At 55.7% G+C, this 15539-nt stretch overlaps 2 protein-coding genes across 4 annotated transcripts in view; one reads left to right on the top strand and one right to left on the bottom strand.

The window, feature by feature from the left end:
* Positions 1-5247: 5247 nt before the first annotated feature.
* Positions 5248-15401, top strand: PCDH12 (protocadherin 12). Of its 2 annotated transcripts, XM_027779689.2 has the most exons (5): positions 5248-7439; positions 8004-8349; positions 8881-8975; positions 9919-10070; positions 14569-15401. In XM_027779689.2, exons 1-5 carry the CDS (start codon positions 5443-5445, stop codon positions 14931-14933), a joined length of 2955 nt encoding a protein of 984 aa, XP_027635490.2. In that variant the 5' UTR covers positions 5248-5442; the 3' UTR covers positions 14934-15401. The 2 variants fall into 2 exon arrangements, with proteins under 2 accessions (XP_027635490.2, XP_005232406.3); XM_005232349.4 differs by having other exon boundaries at positions 5248-8349.
* DELE1 (DAP3 binding cell death enhancer 1) overlaps positions 12466-15539 on the bottom strand; it is a 22644-nt gene continuing 19570 nt past the window's right edge. For both annotated transcript variants that reach the window (XM_055811412.1, XM_055811414.1), the window contains one exon: positions 12466-14945. The gene's annotated coding sequence lies outside the window, so the exon portion shown is untranslated. The remainder of the gene's footprint in view (positions 14946-15539) is intronic.

Below are 15539 nucleotides of genomic sequence, written 5' to 3'. Positions count from 1 at the left end.
TGTCCAGGAGCCTGAGCCCCCCCAGCACCCAGCCCGACATGTGAGTTGGGCACCCAGGGTGGTGGCACCGCCACCTGGGGACACGGGCTGCGCACTGGGACGGGGTCACCCGCTCGGGTGGGCTGGCAGTGCTGTCACCCACCTTGGTGGCTGTGTCGTGTCAGATCAGGGAGCAGCTTGGTTCAAGGCAGTCTTTAATCTGAGAAGCAGGAGCTTTCGTGGCAGCTCCCACTGAAGGACAACCGCAGCAGGGAAACATCATGTTTGCAAAGAAAAGATTAAAAACATCTAAATATTAATAAAGAGAATGATAAAATGGGTAATTATTACTAGAACTCATTGATTTGCAGCCGCTGGGGACTCGTAAAGGTCTGATTTGTGTTACAGCATGCTGTGGCCTAGATCTATCACTTACACGGCGGTGGAGCGGGGAGCGCCGCGCTGCAAAGCGCTTGGTGATGTTCAGGTAGCTCAGGCTGTCAACCCAAACCCCAGTAACGCTGGTGGGGAGTGGGGTCCTGCTCCCCCGGCCGGGTCCTGCGCCCCGAGCCCCCAGCCCGGGAGGTGCCAGCAGCCCCGGCACCATACGGCCCTCTCTGAAAGATCTACTGTTGAAGTTACGTTACGGCCTTGGGGATTTTTGCCATGTATTTCATTTGCAAACAGATATTGAGATATAACCTTTTGAAATACAGGGAAAAAAATTACTGTAAGATTCATAATGGCAAACTAGATCATATAAAGCAGCGATGCTCTTTTGCCAGCTTCCTCCTCCGGCAGGACACCAAGGGTTGCATCTCAGCTCCGCTTCTCATTGCTTCCTCCTGCACAATAAAATGTCCTTTTTATAGATTCTCCTCCTTTATATTTGGCCAGCTCTACCGCTACCCGCTTACAGGATTGCTCTTTGTAGCACAAATCTTTGTAAAATACATCAGGGTTTGCCAGTGGCAGAGGCTGCGGGTGCAAATTATTGTAACGATATCACTCTCTATTCAAACGCAGAACTTGTTCCAATTTATTTCACTTAGAACTTTCTTCCCTTCCTTAACAGTAACCTTTCTATGCGCCCAGAGCAGCAGGAACTCCCCTTATCGCCCCCCCCGCCCCCGCACCGGGGAGCCCCGGGGCGCAGGGCAGGAGCGGGCGGAGGCACCGGGGCAGGGGAGCGCCCCGCTCGGCGGGGGGGGGGTGGGGGGGCGCTGGGGGCGGGGGGCTCCGCTCGGGGCTGCCCGGGGGGTGCGGGGCTGGGGGAGGGGGCCGGAGCACCGGCAGGGGCTGGGGGGGAGGGGCAGCACGGCCATCACCGCCCGCGGAGCTGGCAGCCGGCTCAGCCCACCCTGGGCCTCTGCTGGGGGGGGGGGGGGGCGGGGACCCTCGGGGGGGAAGGGGGGGAGGGGGGGGTTGTTGCTTGCCGAGGGCCTGGGGGCTCCCTGCGCCTTGTTGCCCGGGACGGGGGGAGCCCGGGGGCTGCGGCAGAGCCGAGCGTGGAGCAGCAGTGGGCTCTGCTGGCGGAGGGAGCAGCTGCAGGCGGGGGGGTGGGGGTGGGGGGAGCCCGCAGCGAGGGGAGCCCCTCTGCGGGGGAAGCCCTCTCCGTGGGAGCCCCTCTGCGGGGGGATGCCCCTGGCTCGGGCTCCCCGGTGCGAGGGGGTCGTTGCTGGGGGGGGGGGCGGGGACTGGAAGCGGGTACAGGGAGGTCTTCGCTGCGATGCAGGATGAGGTGCTGAGCAGCCCGGCCCAGAGGGACCTGGCGGGTGGGGGGCCGGACCTGGCGGCGTGTGGAGGTCGCTCGCGGTCAGCATCACCGTCTGGTTTGATGGAGATGAGCCAGGGGCCCCTGAGCGAAGGTCCATCCGCCTCCTGCAGGTCTGTGCGCTCGCCGGTCGGGGTGAGAGGGGGAACAACGTCCTTCCCCCCGGGCAGAGCCCCCCAGGAGCCTCCCCAGCCCCCGCAGGCAGCTGCGGCCCGGGCAGGTCCTGGGCTGCCTTGTGCACCTGCACCCAGCACCCCAGACAGCAAACGCACAGGGACGGATTGAGAAAACCCTTTTTCCTGCTGAAAAGGGAGCGATGCTTCTAGAGAAGCGAATCCTGTCTTTGAAGGGCTGAAAACTGGGACAGTTGAGAGGAAAAAGCTGCGCTGCCCGGTGAGGCACCAGCCCGTGCGCAGCAGCCGTATTCCACTTGCTCCATCCAGACTCGCAGCCATCCTGCTGCTGGGGCTGGTGCTCCGAGGCGCGGAGCTGAGCCTGGCAGAGCGCCCCGGCAGAGCCCCGAGCACCCGAATGAGGCCCAAGCCTGGTACGTCTTTAGCCGTGCTCGTTTTGAACTCTTCTCCCTTGGATGTTGTTTTTCATTATTGGATTTGGAAGAAGTTTTTCTTCCCTTCTCCTTTTGCTGGCACCGGATATGTGCAGTGCAGCGTGTGGTTCCCAGCTCAGGCCAAGCCAGCCCAAACCGGCAAACCCGGCGTGCAGACCCCCCCCTGTGCCTCGGCACCCGAAGTAATGGCCGGGCTGCTCTGCCGTGTGATGGATGGTGAGCGTGTGGTGCCTCGAGTGCAGCTCTGCACCCCGGGAGCTTCGGGTGTCCCTGTGTCCGTGCTCTGGAGCCGGGAGACCAGCTGGGCATCAGAGGAGATGGATTTCACACCAGCACGTTGCATTTACATCTGCTGTGGGCACTAATCGCATCACACAGAAGCTGAAGACTACTGCTGCAATAACTGGATAGAACTGATGCTCTTCCCGAGCTTTAAATGAAGGTCTGAGGTGCAGCCAGCTCCTAGGGGGGAGATTTTATGTTCATAGACACATTGTCTATGGAGGTCTTGAAGAACCTGCGCGTTGGAAACCTGCCTGTGCGTGAGCAGGAGACCTGTGCTGCTTCTAGCACCAGATCCCATTTTACTGTCGATGCTTCTGGCAAGTCTTAGCTCAACTCCATCTTTCTTTTCTATTTTCTTTGTCAGCATTACTTTGTCCATCTTCCCCCAAGACGCAGCCGCATGGTTTGCAGCTCAGCAATGCTTTTGCAGCATTCTGCAGCCACCTTCCCTGCAAACTGCCGATGGCCTGACGGCCTGGGGTCACAGGTCTGGTCTACAGGGATTTATTCCTGAAGCATCGTAATAATTAATGCATTAGCTCCTCCAGCTCCTTGTCTCCTGGGCAGTCTAGATCTGCCACCGGTGCTGGTATCTGTACAGCTGGAATGGGGACAGGACGGCCTGGGGGGGGTGGGGGTGGCAACAGTGCTCGGAGGGGGGTCATCGCCCTCATCTTGGTGACTGTGACTTCTCATCCCAGCGCCGGGACTGTCACATCAGCCCCTCCCTGTGGTGGCTGAGAAAACTGGTGCCCAACCCCCCATCTGCCTCCCTGCCTTTGGGGAGGAAAAGGAGCCGTTTGGGGCTGCAGCAGCCTAAGGGGCATTGTCCCCCCAGCTGGGGGGGGGGGGGGGCTCCACCAAGCAGGGTCCAGCACACGTGGGCGCAGCGCTGGGGGGGAACAGGCCTCCCATTACACCAGTGGTGGGTTAAACATGGGGCACGTGGTGAGGCTGGCTTGTTCTGCAGGTGGCTTGGGAGGTGGCGGGGAGAAGGAGAGGTCCTGCAGGGCTCTTTGGGGAACCCCCCAGTTCTCAGGTGTAATATTTATTTCCTTTCCTTGGTGATATTTCAGTGTGGTTCTTCTGTTCCTCTCCATCCCTGAAAGGGAAGGCATAAAAAAAGGGAGGTGGAAGGATGAGACTCCCCCCAGAAGGAAGTAACCCCCACCCCCCACCCCCCAAAAGCAGGGCACGGGCTGGGAGACATCCGCTTCTCCATCCGCAGCTCTGCGGGCAGCAGCAAGCGCCGGAGCATCCCTCTGGGAGAGCCAGTGTGCTGGCTTTGCTCAGCTGAGGAGGAAACGAAAGCACAAAGCAGGGAAATGACTTGGCAAAGGTCACCTGGCGCTGGGACTGAGCCCAGGGATAGCAGCACCAGGTCTGCCACGGCTGAGCTGTGCTGCTCCATCCCCCCGGTGTGCTGAGCGGTGGCACTGACCCGGCTGGTCGGCACTGGGGTGGGCTTGCTGGCGCTGTTCATTGTGGCATTAAAATTTACCATAATAAAGTGAAGAAAGCTGTGAGAGGAGCAAGGAGGGATGGGAATAGGATGGGGTGCCCATCAAGGCTGGAAAAGCAGGACAAGGGCAAGATGGGCATTGGTGGGATACCAGTAGCTGCCTGGTAGACATGGGGGGCAGAACAAAGATGATTTGGCTGGTGGGGCTCAAACCATGCCACGAGGATGCTCTTGCTCTCCGTAACGGCCAAGGAAGCTTCTGCACTGACCTTCCTGGTCCCGAATGCCTTCCAGACCCAAAGTGCAGCCCAGGCTGGGGTACCTGGGCTCTGCAGGCAGCCCGCTGCCCGCTCCCGTGCTTGCTTAGGAGGAACACATGGAACAGCTTGGCCAGGGAGCGGGGTACGGCTGCACAGGCTGTCCCAGCGTGGGGGCTCGGGGTGAGATTCTGAAATAAGGTAAAGAAGGGATTTGGTGGTGCTGAATCAGCGCTGGGTGAGGAGTGAGGCTGGGGAAATCAAAGCGGAGCCAAGCTGGAGACAGAGCATGTGCCAAGCCGGGGGGGCTGGCCAGGCCAGACGGATGCAGGGGATGGGGAGAGGCCTGACAGGACGCAGGTCACATCTGCCAGCGCCTCCTTTCTTCCCCTGTGCCCACCTGCCTGTGTTTGATGTGGCAACGCTCCCAGTGATTCATTAGCTCATTTTGGTGTGTCCAGGTGAAAATGAAGCCGTGACATAATCAAAAGCCATATGTAGAAAAAGGTGACATGGGCATGTTGCCATCAAAACTGACAGCAAGGAGCAGGGATTGTGTGCTGGATTTAGGCAAAATGAAGTCAGTAATCTACCAGCATGGGGAACGAGCCTCTGGGTTAATGCAAGAGCTGAAGTCCATCATCACCGGTCCCTGCAGATGTCTTCCCGAGGCACACAGGAGGCTTTGCAGATGGGTTAGGGTCTGCCTGCAGGACCTCTGTAAAATACGTTTTACAGGTGACAGCAGGCGGAGGTGGTGGTCCCTGCTGGTTGGGAACAGAGGGCACTTTCACACCCCTCTCCCAGCTGGGAAGCCACGCTGCCCCACGAGCCCCCACCCCGCTTTGTACCAGCCCGGTCCTCCCTTTTCCTGTAGGTGGGGTTTCCATAGGAAACACGCTGGTCCACCTCCTGGCCTGGCTGCTGCTCCCCGGCTGAGGCAGTGGTGGTGACAGTCCCTTCTGCTCCGGGCTGAGTTTTTCAGCCTGGGGAACAACTGGCTCTCCTGGCTGTCCCCTGATGATGGCAGCGTGGGGGACAGCCGCCAGACTCACGCAGGATTTTTTCTCCTTTCCAACCGGTGGCTGGCACCCACAGGACCTGGAGATGGGAGAGGATGCCAAGGATGTGCAGTCGCCGTAGGGACCGTTTGGGTATGCGGCGGCAGGCGGGCAAGCCCACAGCAGCGGGCCGGGGCAGTGGGGTGCTGGGCTTTGCCAGCATCATGCTGCTGCTGAGCCGCTCCGCTCTCCATCTCCCAGCCTTGTGGTGGTACCTCTTCCTCTCCGCCGATGCCCAGGAGGTGGCCACGTTCACGGTGCAGTACCGGGTGTTTGAAGAAGTGCCACTGGGAACGGTGATAGGGACGCTGGCTGAGCACTTTGAGGAGGGCGAGAGTGGCGAGACAGTGGATACCTTCCAGCTGATGGAGACCCCCGGGAGGTTCCCACTACACGTGGGGAGCAGGGATGGGGTGCTCAGCACGGCTGGGCGGGTGGACAGGGAGCAGCTGTGCCGGCACAGTGATCCCTGCTGGGTCTCGTTCGATGTGCTGGCCAACCAAAACCTGGCTCTGATTCATGTGGCTGTGCAAGTGCTGGACATCAATGACAATGCGCCACAGTTCCCCACGCCCGAGCTGGAGCTGGAGATGTCAGAGAGCGCATCCCTGCGGACGCGGATCCCACTGGATCGAGCCCTGGATGCTGATGCTGGCCCCAATGCCCACTGCTCCTACACCCTCTCCCCCAGTGAGCATTTTTCTCTGGAGGTTGTCTCCAGCTCTGATGGGACAAGGCATGCAGAGCTCATTGTCGTTAAAGAAGTGGACCGGGAGCTGCACTCCTCCTTCGACCTTGTGCTGACGGCTGCTGATCATGGGGAGCCACCAAAATCAGGTACCGCTTTAATTAAAGTAATTGTTCTCGACTCCAATGATAATAGCCCCGTCTTTGCAGAGAGCTCTTTGACGGTCGAGGTTCGGGAGGATGCTCTGCCCGGGACCCTCCTTGTGACGGTCACAGCCACTGACCCCGACCAGGGTCCCAACGGGGAGATCGAGTACAGCCTGAGCAGGCATGCACCCCTGGAAGTGCTAAACGCTTTCGGCATCAACGCCCGCACGGGCAGCATCTTCCTGAAGCACCCACTGGACTACGAGGAAACCCATGCCTACGAGCTGGATGTGCAAGCCCGGGACCTGGGTGCAAACCCCATTCCGGCACACTGCAAGATCCTGGTCAAAGTCCTGGATGTCAATGACAATGCTCCTGATGTCCATGTCACCTGGGCCGCGCGGGCGCCTGTGCTCTCGGAAGCGCTCCCCAAAGACAGCTTCGTGGCTCTGGTGACGGCCAGCGACCCTGATTCGGGAAGCAATGGGCAAGTGCATTGCTCCCTCAGTCAAGGGTACGAGCACTTCAGGCTGAAGAGGACCAACAGCCACAGCTACATGCTGATGACCAACACCACGCTGGACAGGGAGCTGCGTGCCGAGTACAACCTGACGTTGGTGGTGCGGGACCAGGGTGACCACTCCTTGGCCGTGCTGAAGCACCTCACCATCTGCATCAGCGATGTCAATGACAATGCCCCCTCCTTCGAGAAGGCTGCCTATGAGGTTGCTGTTGCTGAGAACAGTGAAGCACCTGCCTTCTTGCTCACGGTCTGTGCCACTGACCCTGACCTGGATTTCAATGGGAAAATTACGTACAGCATCCCGGACTCCTCTGCTTTGGGTCTGGTCTCAATTGACCCCACCACTGGGGATGTTTTTGCCCTCCAAGCTTTTGATTATGAGCAGGAGAGGAGTCTGGAGTTCCTGGTGACCGCTGAGGATGGTGGGCATCCCCGGCTGGCATCCAACGTCTCCATCAGGCTGGCTGTGCTCGACCGCAATGATAACGCACCTGTCATCACCACGCCAGCGCTGGTGGGAGGCACAGCTGTGCTGTCCGTCCTGGTCAATGCAGAGACGGGGTGCTTCTGGGTGGTCCCTGGGAATGGGAGCACCCAAGGGACTGCAGCAGTGACCAATGCGTCATGTACCAGCACTCCCTTCCTCTTCACCATCGCGGCCAGGGATGTCGACTCTGGTATCAATGGGGCTCTCCGGTATGATCTGGTGGGTGGGGATGATGCTGGGCTCTTCATCCTGGACCCTTTCCTGGGGCAGGTCTTCCTCAATGCCAGCAACGCCAGCAGCCTTGCTGGCAGCGAGCAGGAGCTGGTGGTCCGGGTGAGTGACAAGGGGGACATCCCCCTGCACAGCCTGGCTCGGGTCCACTTAGTTTTCCGGCATCAGGGGGCATTCTCCAAAATCTCAGCCCAGGATCCCAGCTGGCTGAGCCCGTACCTGGTGGTCTTTATCTGCCTGGCTGCTGTCCTGGGCGGGTGCCTTCTCCTTTTGGCTTTAACCCTGTCCTTGCGTAAGAAGGAGAAGAAGGACGGCATGGCATACAACTGCAGGGAGGCAGAGGATGCCCGCAGGCAGCAGCAGCTCAAGAAGCCGCACAGGCAGATCCAGAAGACCGACATCCACCTCGTCCCGCTGCTCCGGGGCCGGCCCCAGGAGGCTGAGCTCCCCCGTCCCTGCCAGGAGGATCTGCCCGGCACAGCTGCCCCTGTGCCGGGGGGTTCCCCACAGCCTCCCCTCCACCTCACCCCCACTCTCTACAGGACCCTGAGAAATCAGAGGACCCAAAAAGACTCAGATGAGCAGCAGGGGACCTTCAACCTGCCCATCCTGCAGCGTCGACCATGCCAACCCCACAGACAGAAAAATCCGTCGAAAGATGCTGTGAGTCCCCCAGATGCACCACCGCACTGCAAGAGCTTGGTGAAGCCACTGCAGGGGCCCGCGGGACAGCCCCCACTGCCACCCAGCAAGCCCGTGGGTGCTGGGGGACCTGGGCAGCCACAGCCCCACCAGCACATCCTCAGGAGCCTGGTCCGGTTGTCACTGGTGGCACTGGCGGAGCAGAGCCCCACTGGGGAGTTTGCGATGGAGTCGCCCCCGGTGCAGGTAGGGGCTGCCCTGTGCGTTGCTGAAGGTGTGCACCCCTTCCCCTCCCCCCAGCCCCCCAGCCCCCCAGCCCCTGCCCCAAATCCTTCCTTGCCCAGGTCTTGCACACTCTGGGGCGGTGGGAATGTGCAACCTGATGGTCTTTGGTTTTCTCTTCTCCCAGCCCTGGGCAGAGGTGCCCCAGCAGCAGGGGCTGGGTAGGACCAGTGGCCACCCCACCACGGGCAGGGTCTCCTCACACCCACCAGGACACCCCAGGAGCTGGGGTGGAGGATGGCTGTTTCAGGGAGAAGGGGACAACCCTGCGCCCGCTTCCCCCGGGAGGGAATGGCCGGCAGAGACCGCGCAGGGGAGGCACGGGGGCCAGGTGGGCTGCCCAGCCGCTTGTTTTTCCCCCTGCATGGGGATGCTGGGCCATCTGCGGGAGGAGGAAACGCTATAAAAAGGCCGGGGGGCTCGGAGGGGACGTCCTGGCAGGAAGCAGCTTGAGTGGCGATCGTCGGGGCTCAACAGGCTTTTCCTGCCTTACAGCAAATCTCCCAGCTGCTCTCCCTGCTGCACCAGGGCCAGTTCCAGCCCAAAACAAACCACAGGGGAAACAAATACACGGCCAAGAACGGCAGCAGGTAAGGCTGGCTCTCAGCCCTCCCTTCCCCATGCCCCGTGTCCCTGTGTCTCTCCTGCCCCTGCCAGCCCCACTGGCCCTAAGAGCCTCCAAGGGCAGGAGACACCAGGGCAGCACACAAGGCAAAAACCTTGTCCCCAGTTTTGCTGACCTGAGACTGGGGATGTAGGTCCTCCCTTCAGGGGATGGATGTGCTCCTCTAGTCCTGGCTCCCCGTTGGTATCCACCTCCCTCCTAGGGCTGCTCTTTGCCTCCTCCCTGGGGCGAGGTCACCTGAGCTCCTCCATGGCCACGGACCATCTGCCTGCCCTCACCAGGGGAACACCAGTGTGTTCAAGTGCGATGGAGAGGTGCACTCATGAGCACAGAGGGTCCCAGCTTTGGAGGCAGCAGCACAAGGATGAGTTTTCTCTTGTCTCTGGGTACTTTCTTAGAGATGCTGTTGCCTGGTGACAAGTTTGGGGCATCTGTCCCTGTGCCAGAAGGCTGGTGAGGGAGGTGCTGCTAGCAGGGATGGGAAGGACTGAGAGATCCCAACTGTGTGCTGACGGTGTTCCCAGAGACAAACTTTATGGTCTTTATGGTGTTGGTGTCTCTGGGTCAATGCTCCTGAGGATGCCAGGGCTTCACCACCGCCTTGCCATGTCCCCCTGTCCTCACCTGCCCAGGTCATGGGCAGACAAAGCTTTCACCACCTTTCTCATCATCATTTCAATCTGCTGTTTAAAAAAACCCAAACCACCAAGTAAAGCCAAAACTCATTAATTGGCGGGGACTGAAATGATTATGCCATTGGTACTGTAAATGATGCACGGAGAGGATGCCCACACCCCACCTCTGGGCCATTTTGTGGGGGATAAAGACAACCACCTTCCCAGTAATCGGTGGCGCGGGGTTGTGCTGAGAGCTGAAGTGTGACTCGAGTGCTTTGGTCCCTGCGGCAGGGCCGCGGGGCTGGACACTGACTGCCTGAGCACGAAGGACAGCGGGCACGGCGAGAGCGAGGCAGAGGACCGCGATTCCGAGAGTGGGTTTGAACTCTCCGTGCAGCAGCTGGTGGGAGAGGAGCTGGAGACCCTCCTGGAGCCGCAGGCAGGTGAGGTGCCCATGCGACTAGGAGCACACTGGGGCTGGTGGGGGGGCTCCAACAGCGGGATCTCCTCAAATGACACACTAACCCCACTTCAGAAGATAAACCTGGCTGGCTGCAGCGAGCCGTGGCACACCGGCTCCTAGGGGGGGCTCTGACAGTGGCAGGTGCCGGGACAGCATGTATGGAGCATCCTATGCTTTTGGTACCAGGCAGTTTTACAGCAAAGGGTCTTGCTGAGCTTTGCGTTGGACTTCTTCACGTTTAGTGGCTCTCGGTAGCTCCTTCCTCCCATGGATGTATCTGCTGTTGTTTAGCTGATTTGTGAGGTCGGCCTCTGTCACTGCGGAGGGGTGCAGTCCAGTTCAACCATGTGCTGTGCTGACCCGAGACCCTTCATTTCATGGTCTCCTAGTTCATGCAGAGTGGGAAAGGGGAAGAGTTGTCCTTGTCAAGTCCCTGGAGATGTTATACACCCTTTGAGCACCATCAAACTCCTGTTTCCTACCAGGCTGAACCAGTCCAGTCTCCTCTCCTGTGACCAACCTGTTACTAATTTTAGTGTATCTTTATTGAGATGTGGTGACCAGAAATGTGTGCAGTGTTTAGGGTACATCTACACCAATGGTCTAAGGTCTTCTGGTTTGTTCTTCATTCCTGTTCTGCCCAAGATCCATGCTGAGCTCTGTTGCTGTTCATGGTGACTCCCAAATCCCTCCTCTGCGTGATGGGGGTGTCATCAATACGTGACATGTCACCCCCCATGAGAGTTATTCAACAGCTGGTGACTCAGAAATCCACCAGCCACTTTTTGCTCATGGCACTCAGTATTATCAGCAACTCTCCGCTTTTATGTTGTTGGGTGCTTTAGTGGAGTCAACACCAATGCCATCCACTTCTCCATGTCATTTATCACTATGTTGAATGGATACTCTGGGACTCCACTAATGACTTCCCTTTGTGGGGGAGATTATTCAGTCCTACCCTCGCTTCTCAAATATCTATTAGTCCCTAACAGAACCTGGCTGCTAATTCAGGGACAGCTCAGGTCCCCTGCGAGCCTGGCTGGTGCTCTTCTGCAAGCTCAGGTGTCCTCTGTCAGCCAGGACTCTTCACCCCTTCCAAAGATGCCAACAAATTTGCAAAACGCAATTCCCCACCCTGCAAATGCCATATCAGTTCTTGTCTGAATGGCAGGCACTCTGCTATTGGCTGAGTCTCGCTTACAATGATTTCTACGAATCTGCCTGCACCAGATTCACCTTCATGCGCTTAAAAACTTATGTCACAATTTCTACCTTCCCTTCCTCTGATACCATATTCATTTGCAGCAGTAGTTAATGAACAGCAGCTAATAAACCAAGCAATTTCATATCCGAGTTCCTCTAGCACTCTGGGGTGAATACCATCTGGGCCTGACATTTCCTACATGTTCCTTTTATTGATTTGTTCTAAAAATCTCTTCTACTGGTATTTCAATTTGAAAGAGTTGGGCTGACTCACGTCCTGTAGCAGAAATTTCATTGTGGAGCCTCTGTGCTCCTCCACAGCAAGAGGAACTCATTTAGGTTTGCTGCTGGGGTTGTTTTAATTCCAGAGTTGAGCATTTGCTGTGCTCTTACTTAGAGGGAGAACCACACTGCCTCTCTCCGTTTGCCTTCCTGCCCTTTTATGCTAGTAAGGAGCAAACAAAGGAAACGAGCTACAAGATTCCTCAGATTTAAAGCTCCCGCAGCCAAAAGCAGGGAGCAGACAGGCTGCCCAGCTCCATCCCATGGGTATACTGACATGCGCTGGCCCCAGTAAAGGGACTGGTGGCCCTGCTCAGCATGTCCATCCAGATCCAGTCCTGCCCAGACAGGCAGCATCCTAGAAAATCTGTGCTCTGGTGAGACATATCCATGAAGTGCCATCTCCCATGTTTCTTGGATTTGATAGGACACCCCCCACACACCTTTTGCCAAATTACTGGAATTTCACAGTGACCACCAGTGGTGCGTGCTGAGGCTACGCTAGTGTGGTGCACTGGACATGGCAAAAGTGGCTGCCCTGTTTCAGTGGTGAAAAACCTTCACCACGAGCCCGGACCTTCCCAAAAAGGCAAAGGAGCGCAGACAAGGGAGCTGCTGGACTCCTTCCTTCTCTCCCAAACACAAACAGAGAAGCGGACCTGCATCCTGAGCGAGGAAGGAAGCGCTGCTTGCGTTCAGGAGTACCCTGACAGCTGGCTGAGGCTGGCTGGGCCTTTGTGCTGCTCGCAGCAGGGGCACTGCGCCGCTCATCTGTCCCAGCCAGTGCTCGGGTTGTTTATGCTGTGAGCATCGAGCTGTGGGCTGAACGCTCAGCACCGTCTATTAACACCTCTCTCTCAGCAGTGAAACGGCGTGCTCGCAGCAGCAGATGAGAGATATAACTTTATTGATTATAAAAACGACCCCACTCCCAAAACACCATTAAAATAAGGCAGTAAAGAGTTATTAGTCAAATTAAACATACCTAATTACAAGGTTTCATGGTCACAGGGCCATCAGCCCACTGAGTGTTGGCTCTCCCCACAGCGAGCAGGCTACTGTGGTGCCCTGCTCCAGAGCTGAAGCATCAAAATATTCAGAGAATGCAGCAGCAGCTTCCTGCAGACTGAGGAGAAGAGAAATGTGGATGTTTTAGAGCAAAAACATGAGACTTCAGCACGCTTGGGAGATCTCTTAAGGAACAGTCACTGCGACTGAAAAAATGTTGAGACTGCAGAAAGAAATCCTGGAAGTTAAGCAGCACAAAAGTATTCTGGGGCTTCAGCTCAAACAGAAATCTTAAGTGATGTGTCTGCCCTTCTCTACTCACCAGGTTTGAATCCCGGCTCTCATCCCCATCCCACCCCAGAACACAGCTGTTTTTCAGAGAAAAAGGATTAATTACTTAGCTGGCTGAGGAAGGAGACTCGTCTCAGTGACTGACTAGCCACAGACTGAGGACCATGCGTCCCAGGCTCTGGCAGGGTATTGATTTATCTTCTGGAAGCAGCACGATAAGTGCATTAGAATGGGGACCCTCCTTTCACAGGTCACTTTGTAAGTCAGAGCCACATAATTATTACACCACCACCAGCTCTTGCCATCTGACTGGGACTGTTGTGTTTTGTTACCAGACACCAGTTAATTGTTTTGCTGCTCTCTGACTCAAAACGTTTCGCCAACCTGATGGTTGCTTTGAACCTCCCAGCGGTTCTGGGTTATGCTTTGGAAATGGAGTGATGTGGGGCTGGAAGGCAGCGTCTGTGCACCACATCACGGAGTCTTGTTTACCAACTGCAAAGCTCTACCTTAAAAAACAAAAACCCTCGTTTCCTTTCCTGCCGTCTGATGAGGATGCTATTCCAGGCTCACCCTGCTATGGGGTCCTTCCTTTAATTTCCAGTATATGTTTATTCATGGACAGTTATAATCACTTCTTTTGCCAAAACTATTTTAAGCATGAAGATTTCCTTTGTCGGTGCTTATCTCATCAAAATAACGACAGGTTGCAGTCAGAACCCCAGTGAGCATTTGCTTCCTTAGGTGAAGCAACCCCTACCTCTCAGGGTGTCCATCACATAAGCCTGGACTCACTCCTGTTTTCATCTCAGAAGTTTTCTCTGCACTTCTGTCCTTCAGAGCCTCTTTCCTATGGATGGGTAATCAGATTTGTATGTAATACCCCTAATCAGATCTCACCAGACCTAGTAACAATACCACGAATATATCTTCATGCCGACAGGGAATACCTTGACCAACATATTGTATGATTTCATTTGCCCGTTTCAGGGAAGAATCACATTACTGGCACACTAACGAGCCCGCAGCAACACCCACACCAGGCTCCCACTGCTCCTCATCTGTTTCCAATTGATGAACAACTACTTTATAGCTCAATTTTTTGTTACTAGTCTTCAACCACCCAGCTGCGCATTTTATAACCCAGAATTTCATTCTACTTCTGTTATTATTGTTTTTACAATAACCCCTTTCTTTTTGGTCTCAATATGCCTGCTTACAGCAAATTCCCACCCTAGAGCGACCCTTAAGGGAAGTCCACTAGTGACCTTCTTTCTGTCCAATACTTCCCCCTTGAAAGCTTTCCATTGTCATCTCTCCTTTAGCCAGTCCTAAACCCTCACTTTCTAGGGCTTTGCTAACAGTTTAGTGAAGTGCCACTTGAGGCTGCAACAAATGAGAAAGCAAAGTGATCCTAATGGTTATTACATTTAAAAAATCCCCCACAAACAAACCCAAAAAGCACAGTAGTTTTAAACCACTTCTAGTTTGGTTGATTTTTTTAAGCTTCTGGTTTGAAAAATGCTGCTGGTAGCTTATCTCTAGACCTGTTTACAATCGGTCCTCTCATAGCTGATTTCAGGAAGCCTCCTCGTTTCTCAGCATTTTTAAAAAATTCTTCTTTTTCTCTTTTCTCCTGTGGTCTCCTCTACTTCAGGTCTCACCAACAGTTCTTTTGTTTTCATTCCCTCCAGAGCTGGCCCTCAAGAGGCTGACGGCTGCTGACCCAGCATGGGTGGCTCGGCTCTCCTTGCCACTCACCAGTAATTACAAGGACAACGTCTTCTCCCCTGACTCTCCGCATTCACCTCAGGATGAGGAAGCTGCAAGGCAGGAGAAACCAAGGACCTTTGAGACCTTTGGCAAAGGTGCTGGGGCTGACTCAAACGCTGCTGGGACAAGACTGGCCAGCACTTTCCTTTCAGAAATGAGCACCCTCTTTGAAATGATTTTGTCCCAGAAGGTCCAAGTCCACAATGAAACAGGCTCGGGGCTTCTGCGGCAGCTATCGGCACACGGGAAGAGCCTTGGACTGGAAGACAGCGCTCCTGTTCTGTAGGCAGCTTGGCAGCTGTGATAAGGAGATAAGAGTCAGACAGAGCTTCCTTCTGCATTCGGGGTGCACACATGTGCTTTAACAGGGTCATTGTATTATCCTTATCCAGGCTGATCACACAGGCACATTTCTTCCTTTGCCTCATGCCATCAAATTTCTCCATCACTGATTTCACCTTGTTTAATTCCCTTCTACCTGCCTGTTCTTGCCTACCTAGCTTTCCTCTTCTTCCACCTTACTATCACACTCAAGCCACACAGCAGCAAAGGGCCCTTTTCTCCCAGGGCAGGCTGATTGAGGGGATGGGGGTTGTTAGATTAACCACAAGCACAACACAGTCAGCTACATCCACACGATCATAGTGCACCACAGACGATAAAATATTGCAGTCATGGACTTTGCAATGTGCCGCAGAGTTGGGCTCCAGGATCTCAGTTCTTATTTAAATAAAATTGTTTTTTTCTAACACTACCATCTCTGGAACAAGGTGCAGTATAGCTGATGTAATGATGTGTCGTCTGCAGAAAGCCTGAAATGGCAACTCACAAAGGAGACACATGCCTGTTGTCTCCCACTGATACAGCTGGTGGGGTTCTACCACTACGAATG

This window comes from Falco peregrinus, chromosome 8 (assembly GCF_023634155.1).
Source record: "Falco peregrinus isolate bFalPer1 chromosome 8, bFalPer1.pri, whole genome shotgun sequence".
NCBI classification, from domain to species: Eukaryota; Metazoa; Chordata; class Aves; order Falconiformes; family Falconidae; genus Falco; species Falco peregrinus.
This window is presented reverse-complemented; position numbering and strand designations above follow the sequence as displayed.

Bases quoted from the DNA above. Each gene is read 5' to 3' on its own strand.
- PCDH12 (XM_005232349.4), top strand. From the start codon at position 5,443: ATGCCAAGGATGTGCAGTCGCCGTAGGGACCGTTTGGGTATGCGGCGG. The intron at 8,350-8,880 runs GTAGGGGCTGCC...CCTGCCTTACAG, and splicing joins TGGAGTCGCCCCCGGTGCAG to CAAATCTCCCAGCTGCTCTC. The intron at 8,976-9,918 runs GTAAGGCTGGCT...TCCCTGCGGCAG, and splicing joins ACGGCCAAGAACGGCAGCAG to GGCCGCGGGGCTGGACACTG.